Source organism: Orbicella faveolata, unplaced genomic scaffold (assembly GCF_042242905.1).
Source record: "Orbicella faveolata isolate gen_17 unplaced genomic scaffold, um_ofav_v1 contig_4, whole genome shotgun sequence".
Lineage (NCBI taxonomy): Eukaryota > Metazoa > Cnidaria > Anthozoa > Scleractinia > Merulinidae > Orbicella > Orbicella faveolata.
The window spans coordinates 9,205,105-9,214,214 of NW_028301569.1; the positions used below are offsets into that span (position 1 = coordinate 9,205,105).

At 41.3% G+C, this 9,110-nt stretch overlaps 1 protein-coding gene across 1 annotated transcript; it reads right to left on the reverse strand.

Moving 5' to 3' along the window:
• Positions 1 to 9,062, reverse strand: LOC110068619 (uncharacterized). Its single transcript, XM_089275799.1, has 4 exons — positions 8,832 to 9,062; positions 5,159 to 5,210; positions 4,366 to 4,749; positions 1 to 2,958 (listed from the first exon to the last, which is right to left on the reverse strand). Exons 1-4 carry the CDS (start codon positions 8,856 to 8,858, stop codon positions 1,463 to 1,465), a joined length of 1,959 nt encoding a protein of 652 aa, XP_089131925.1. The 5' UTR covers positions 8,859 to 9,062; the 3' UTR covers positions 1 to 1,462.
• Positions 9,063 to 9,110: the final 48 nt, after the last annotated feature.

The window sequence follows — 9,110 nt, forward strand, 5'->3', positions numbered from 1 at the left end:
TTCAATGAAAACCGCTCTGTTTCCATTCCTGATACATTTTAAAGGAATATCAAAATTAACCTTTATAACTTTTCCCTCGAACACAACCGCAATAACAATGACATGGTCACATTGCTAAAATTTCTTACAAATAACAGATCATTAAGGTTGACCCTGCAGCTAAATGAGGAAAATCCCTAACAAAGGTGAAGTGTTTTTTCCCATTCGCTTCGCAACAATTCTTACGAAACTTTACTTTCACACCTTTACCCAACACACAAAATGTTCGCTGCCGTGTTGCCACGATCACTAAACGAAAAGCAAGCTAGCCAGAAGCTAGGTTTTTCCTGTTTCGATATATCCGAAACATTGTTCTTCATACCAAGAGGTCAGACCTCTCCACCGTACAGGAGACGGGTTCGTAGGCCGTCTCGTCTGTTACCCTGGCATTAAACAATTGATGTGCCGGAAAACACAGGCTAACATACATGTAAGTGCATTGAAAAGGTTAAAATCGGTAACGGATACAGTCCACAATGTTGATCATCGTAATACCAAGGCAGTCCTCCCCAGGATACGGGAAACAAGTTCATAGAACGTATTCATATGCAGGAAACATAGGTTAACAATAGTCAATAGCCAAGATAAATTGCACCTTAAAAATGCATCTTAAGTTATAATCGGACGTTCTACGACGACCATAATGAGCACACTCCATTCACACTTTGAACCAAGTCCAAGGTATAGTCCGAGAGTTGTGAACCAGAAAAGTACCAAAGTAATATTTTCTGATTTTTATGAGCCAATCAGAAAACTACACGGGTACGCATGTCTTAACGTCTGTTTGACGTCACCATTACATTACGTTGCTTAGCAACTCTGATGACGTCAAGCTCAGATTATTCTCCAATCCGTCACAAGTGGTGAGATACTCGTTTCCAGGAATAAAACAATGCATATGAAGAACATGTTTTCCATATTCATGTATCACATCCCTATTTTTTTGGGTTATGAGGTCTACATAATCATCCCCAATGAAGTGCACCAACTCTTTCTGATAACTTAAATCAATTAAAACCGACATTAAGAATATTAATTTAAACATAATCATTGGAGCTACTATTAGTCTTTCTATTGGAACCAATATAATTCAAGAGCTGAACTTATTAAGTCGCAACAGTCCTGTAACAGTAGAAATTTCCCCCTTGCGCAGAGCATGGCTCGCTAATTTTTCGCTGGCTCCGCTCAGTTTTTTAGAAAGGCAGAGACTGTATGTGGTCTAGGTTGAGCCAAAAGGAAATGTTTTTTTTTTCATTTGAAGACTTATTCCCGCCCATCTAGCCTCAATACCTCACAATGCCTCCCCGTTTACACACCACTTGTTATACCTTCACCAAACAAAACAGAAAATTTGATTACAAGCAGGAGTTCGCGCTCACATCTCATTACTGACAAATTAAAGGACTTTTTAAACCTTTCTGAGTTAAGATTGATATCTTCCAACAACGTTAAAGAGTTCTTGCGTAAACGCCATTAGCTCCGCAGTGGCTTGAAGGCCTGGCGGCAAAGGCGGTGGAATGAACTGCTGAGGGGCCGCACTGACTCTAGGAACGGGGCGCATGCGCGGCAGTGGGCCGTGAGAGGCTGGTGTAAAGGGGGCAGGATTAGGGGTAGCCAAGGTTGAAGCGGGGGTTCGAGGTGGTGCTTGTCGTTGGACTGGCTCTGGTGTTTCCGACTCCCCTTCGTTGATTGTTCCCTCCTCTTCCGAAGTTGCTTCGTCTGCACTCTCGGATCCCGAACCATCAAACGCTTCTTCGTCTCCTACATCCGAAGCTTCCTCGGGTGAAGAAGGCACAGCGTCACCATCATCTTGGGGAGACTGTAAAGCACCCCCACTCACTGCAGACATTGTTCGCTCAGAGATAGTGGTGCCAGGAGCAGTACTGGAAGTCAAGGGGACCATGGTGGGAGGGTGGTTATCCATACTATCAGGGGACAACGAGATCCGGTGGGCAGACCGCATGTGCTTCTTCAGCTTGTGCGGTCCAAGGAAACCTTTGTCGCAGAGCCGGCATGTGTGGCTGTAATTACCAGTGTGAATTCGCATGTGGTCGTTCAAGTTATCCCGGCGTGCGTAACCTTTGTTACACTTTTCACACTTAAACGGCTTATCTTTGGAGTGTGTGAACAAGTGTCGCTTGAGCTTGTCATCGCGGTAGAACGTCTTCATGCATCCAGTGTGACTACGGAAGGGGCAGGTGAAGGTCGGTCTGGTATCAGGGTAGTGAATCAGCGAGTGCCTCTTCATTTTGTCTCTGCGGGCGAACGCTTTTCCGCATTCAGGACACTTGTGTTTCTTCTCCGTGGCGTGCACTGTTCTCGCGTGCGAGCGAAGATTTGCTGAAGAGCAAAATGACTTATCACACTGGTCACATGCAAATGGCCTCTCAGTTGAGTGCATGGTCTTGTGTTTCTTGAGCTGTACCGTGCTAGTGAAAACCTTGCCACAATCATCACATGGGTGCGCGTGGCTTTCATTTGCTTTGTGCTGCTCAAAACCGTTAGCGGTGAAGAAGCTTTTGCTGCAAAGCGAACACTTAAATTCCTTCTTGTGCATCTTGTAGTGTTCTTCCTTCTCGCTTACCGCGCTAAACACCGCGGGGCAGCGCTGACATTTGTACACTTTGGAGGGTGGGTTGAGATAAATTGGCACAAACACGCTAGTTGCACCCTGTTTGCGCACGCCGCTTCCCTGATGGGTAGAGGAAGGGGTGGCAGCTGCAGAACCGGAAGTCAGATGGACTAACTGTGATTCCGGGATGTGTACAGTGACAGCTTCGTCAGTTGAGGTGGAAGACTTCTTGCTGCGTGGTTCTTTCCCCTTCTCCTGATTAGCAGCTTGTGTGGATGAAGAAGATTTACGTTTCCTAGTGGTCTTGGGATGGGAGTTTTTCCTCTTGTGTCTTTTTGACGGCTTTCCTGTGAAAAAAAAAAAAAAAAAAGAAAAATTATAATAAATTAATAATACTGATATGGAAAATAAAGCAAACTAAACCTCCAGGGGCTACCCCTGACTATATTAGATGTAAATTTCTCTCAATCATGAAGCCAAATTGCTATGAGTGAAGCCTGCCAACACATGTACAAATTAATTGGCCACCTCTTTACAATATTTTACAAACAAAAATCGGTGTTTTTATAATGTCATTGAAAGAGCCCTGGTGAAGGTAGGGACAGGGTGCATTTTCTAAGGTACATGTACAGGGTAAAGAGATACCCTACAAAGCTCTATACATGAAGGCCCGGCCCCGAGCTAGGGACAGGGTGCATTTTCCCAGGTAAGGGGTAAAGAGATACCCTACAAAGCTCTATACATGAAGGCCCGGCCCCGAGTTAGGGACAGGGTGCATTTTCCCAGGTAAGGGGTAAAGAGATACCCTACAAAGCTCTACACATGAAGGCCCGGCCCTGAGTTAGGGACAGGGTGCATTTTCCCAGGTAAGGGGTAAAGAGATACCCTACAAAGCTCTATACATGAAGGCCCAGCCCCGAGGTAGGGACAGGGTGCATTTTCTCAGGTACATGTACGGGGTAAAGAGATACCCTACAAAGCTCTATACATGAATGCCCGGCCCCGAGCTAGGGACAGGGTGCATTTTCCCAGGTAAGGGGTAAAGAGATACCCTACAAAGCTCTATACATGAAGGCCCGGCCCCGAGGTTCAACCCCTTACCCTTTTGTATACCCTTTTAACAGAAAAGCTACCCCTTTCATATACCTTAAGTTGAAAAAAAGGAAGTATTCATTTTTAGTCATTTTCATGTACAATGTATTGCCTAATAAATAAAATGATACAGCCATAAGGTGCGTCTGTTCAAAATATTCTAATTAGTCCCTTTGGCAAAACTAAATGACAGATTTCCCCACCCTTTCATATACCTCAACTTGTAAAATCCCTACCCTTTATAAACCGGAAGCGAGGTTGATCCGCCAAATCTCGGCAAAATTATTTTAATTATAAAACGTGACTTTCTTAAATACTAATGATACAGTTGCCGTAACCAACAAATAAAAGCTCACCACAAGCAAACCAGTGTGAATATGAACAATTAAACATTTGGTGAGTGCCTTTTACTCCATCAACAAATTATAGCCAGTCTCTACATGTACCTTGTCCAAGCCTAAACTAAAGCAGACATGGCATCGTCCATTCTGAAAGGCTTGGTTACCAATAATGACGTCGACCGTTAAAAATGGCATCGACCGACAAAACGGAAATCAGTGGAGCCTCCCTGTATAGGCCATTATAGGGAGTACTCCCCCCCCCCCCCCCCCAGTCTGTATAATGTCCCCAGCTTGGGTGAGTGTTTGTGCTAGAGAACTCACCAGTTTTTGCACCATCCACAGTTTTGTGACCAGTGCGATCCTTTCCTACTGACGAAGGCACATCTTCACTCTCACCAGCTACCAAAGGCTCCAAAAACTGTACCTCTACACGCCTTGCTGAGGGACTTTCATCAGTGGTCTCTGTATCAGCTTGGGTTCTCTGTGAGGAGTTTGTTGTTGCACTCTCTGTAGCATCACCGCTTTTTTTCTTAGATTGCCCCTTAGACTGGTTGCCATCAATGGGTAGCTTCTCGACTACATCCGAAAGGGTGCTCTTGTTAAGGATTTCACGGCAGAGTCTATTTGCTTTATGCTTGATGTATTCCGACAAATCAGTAAATGACAGTTTACATCTACCACAGTAGTGAACATCTTGATCATCATCTAAAATACAACAAAAACGTATTTCAATGCTAAAATACAAATTCTCCATCTTGACCTTCATGGATTTCTTATGAGACAGTTGGGAGAATTCGATGTTGTGTCAATCCTTTCAAGGCCCTGACGCCACCAACGAAAACTCTCCTGACTGGCCTACACACATTTTTACAATCTCTAGGGCAGATCTAGGGGATGGGGAGGGGGGTTTGGGGGGGGGGGGGGGTTGGGATTCAGTCGAACCTAAGATTTCACACGTCAATTTTTCCACTTGCTCTTTATTTGGATTGTTTTACACTTCACTGAACAAGGACAAAAGATGGGCTCCTTGCAGTCTAGCAGGTGAATGGGTTACCAGAGGCTTTCCAATATTCTGCATTGGAGTTACATGTAAGTGTAAATTCAAAATAAGTACCTGAAGGCATGTTCACATCCTGTAAGGCCTGTCGCGTGATAGCAGGGTCACCCTGAAATTAAATTTTACATTAATTTTTAAATTAATTAAAGATGATTTCCAGTCCGCACTGTGCACTCTTGAGAGTTTGTTTCTGTTTTTTGTTTTGTTTGGTGTACATGTACATGTAAGACATCACAAAATGTAACATTTTCCAACTACTTATATGAAGTAAATCCAAAGTTTTAGGTCAACCACCATTGGATGCCATTAGCTTTACGCTTCGTTCTTTCTTGTATCACTTGATAAAAACAACTTTACAGCTGTAAAAATCAATGAAGCTGTTGGAAAAAGAATTTGAAAGGCATCACAGATGAGGTATGTGGTTCGTAATGAATAACATCAATGCGCATTCCATCGAGTGGGACACAACTATTAGGGTGCTGAGACTGCGCAGTACAGACTGGAAATTATCTTTCATTAATTTAATTTTTTAGCTCTGTCAAGTGCAGGCACAATCAATCTAATGTGTAGATATTTTACAAAATGAAAGTGTAACTAAGCAATTAATCATACATACTAGTTTCAATCCATGTAATTTTTCATTAAATATACACTAATTATACATCCATTTATCAAAATATGTGTCCTTGGAGTTTGAAAAATACTTTCACAGTGCCAGCAAGTCTCTCCACCCAAGTGCATAATCAATGAGAAGTATTATTATATTATGCGTCTGTAGCCGGAATAATGTGTAGTCTGATTGGCTAATTCTAGGGCATTATCCTTTTGAAATGCCCATGAGCCAATATTATGAGCCTGCCAAAACAAAGCAAAAAGCCATGTGGACTACACTACATGTACCATCCCAACATGGAATGGTCGAAAAACTCATTACCACTTCATGCCACAGAAAAAAAGTAAGGTCATTAAAAAACTACAAATCTCCACAGTTTGCTGTCGGCATGAAAGAAAACGTTGCAGTAAAACAACTATTGAAGAAACCAAAGGGTTGGAAGTAGCCAAGTAAAGTTTGTATATTCCTCACAAACTGTAAATTTATGTTTATCGGAGACACTTCTTGGCTGCGATACAGTTGGCTGTGAGCTGTAGTGAGCTATACATTGCTTGCTGCTGTGCCCGGATATAAACTGGAACATACCTGTCAGAAAGCAGGGTCATGTGTTTATTCTAAGAAGTGGTGTTGTGATGTTTCATTACTCACACCAATCTTTGTAAACAATTATTTTGAGACTCAGAAAAGTTGAATTTTTTAAATAAATTAATCTCATAAACATTTTGCCTTTTGAGTTTGTTAAATCCGTGACAAAGTAATGGTTTCTTACCTTGAAATAATTTCAAGACCAATTCTGTGTTTCACTTAATCTCACTCAATGGCCAACTGAGACTGCTCGATTTTTTTTCAAGATATCATTGAAAAAAAAAAAGGTCTTTTTCTTTCAGGACTCTTCCTGCTTCTCGTACCTGTTCACAGCCTCAACAATATTTTTTCCTACCCTATCCTCTGCCCAGTCATGTAAATTATTATCTTAATTCTCAAAACTTTCTGCCATTCTCATTTCCACCATCTACATACATGTATGTATCCGTCCTCTAATAAGTCATAGGTGAGAACTAATCAAAATGGGAGAATAATTTGACTTTGGTTTTTATGCATATGAAACATTTCTTCACTATTAAAATCATCATAATGATTCATATCTTTAGAAATGTACTTCACTGAACACCATAACTAGAAGTTAGTCACAAATTTGGCTTGCCACAATAAGGAAAGTAATAAAAAAAGGTTATAAAAAGACCTGTTGGGATTGCGCAACCCCATATACCAACCAATATACATGTATAAGTGAGTGATCCCAATTCCTATTACTGTATCCTAATACATGTATATATTGCAGGAAAGGGCTGTCAATTAGGTCCGTAAACTGCTACAGATTTATAATGGAAGATACAGCATTCTCGTTTGGCTTTGTGTGCATCGAGTTAAGTCGTGTCAAGTAACATGATTTTGTTTAGACAGTCAGTCAGCTGACACAGTTTCCTTCAACAATCGATTACCAGGAGTATTTGTACCACAAGTGAAATAAATTTGGCCAAACTATCGTCAATACAGAATTTACTTGCTGTAGGACTTGGCAAGAACAGTTGAAATTGAAATTCGGTTCATCAAAAGATTGCACAATCCCACACAATTCCCTACACAATTGAAGTTTTTTCTCCACTCAATTTGAAGTCAAAATTCGGCACAATTTTATTTTTTTCCCCTGCACCCTAGTAGAAGGCCAACTTGGAGGTAAGATATTTACTTCAAGTTACCGAAAGTCTTATCGTTATAAATTTGGAGACATTTTGTGCGGTGTAGGAAACAGTTACAGCTACGAGTCCTAAAACTTTTTCATATTTAGCTTGTTTAATTGAGTTCCACAGAACAATTGTAAGCTTAATATTTGTTTAAGCTTTAGAAATTACACAAGAGCATCTTCTGGATGTTATTGTGCATGTGATTCTACTGAATATAAATTAAATTTAAGGTTCATAATCTTTTTTGGAAATCCAGGCAGGAAGGGGTCTTTTCCCTTGGAAATCCAGTTGTGTCGGGGTCTAGAGCTTCAGGAAATCCAGGCGGTAGAGGGGTTTTAAAATTGTGCCCATTTGCCGGGAGGTGTGGATTTTTTCTGGAATAACCCATTCAGATTTCCAATTTTGAAGTTGAGATGCCAGACTAATCAGGTAATCAGAATTTCATGAAGATATTTTATGGCGACAAAATTATTCTACAAATTGTCTATTTTTTTTTTTTTATCTGTGAATGCTTAAAGGTCCTGAACTCTCATGGAAAGATCACATGCAGAGTAAGTTTTCTTGTTGTCTCCTCATGTTACGTCAGCTGTTGTGACACTCAAAGGGTTTAATGCATGGATAATTTATGCAAGGAGCACGACAATCAACGGTAACACACGGAGCCTTCTCCAATATTTTCTTTTGGGGAGGGCGGCTGTGACACAGGCTGACATGATCTATGCTAACTTTCTGGGATTATCCTTGACTGGATTATCCCAGAGTGTCCTTTAATCCCAGATAATCTCTGATTGAATCACCCGTTCTCATGTACAGGTCACCAAATCTCCCACATTTGAAGGAAAGGACGTGAAGTACAATTTTCACAACTACCTTGATCAATTTTAGCATTTTTGGGGGACAATTTTGTAGTATTGATGGATTTTTGTGGTTGAATCAGGGTCAGAGAGGTAAAATTGGCGATCTCCCAGATTTCAATAAACTGATACTCCCAATGATGTGAAACTACTGACTGTACTTAGCTTTTTTAATACATTGTACATGTAGCTACCGACAATGCACGCATTTCTTCAACAACTTTTCGTTTTCATTGATATTCACATGAATGCAAATCTGACTAATTTCGAAAACAGGTATGGCAAGGATTATGGCAATTCCGGAAGTGGCTCGCTTTTCGCGGCATTTGATATATGCAATGTTTTCGACTCGCGCTTCGCACATGGTCTGGTTTGCGAGCGCACCGCGACACATTTACCTGGCGTTTAAAATTGCTCTTATACAGGAAAAAAATAAGTACATCAGGGAACAGCTCGATCTCTTATTATAAATAATGCGATAAATAACATAACTAATGCAAAAATCAATAAAACAACACCTCAGCTTCGACCAGACTGTCCGCCATGTTGCCAAAGGGTTCCCTCCTGATCGAATATTGTTTACTTGAACTCCTCCACAAGTAGACCAAACCAGAGAACTAAAACCACTCGGCAGCTACCACATATAAAGTTTTAAACACCATGCGTAGACTCCATGAAGATTTCGAGTAAACCAAAGCGACAGAAAGCGAAAATTCCTTTCTGCCGCGGGTGGCGAAGAAGAAATGTCCCACCACCCCTTCCCATCTAGCTTAGTGACCCCTTCATAATAAGGCCAG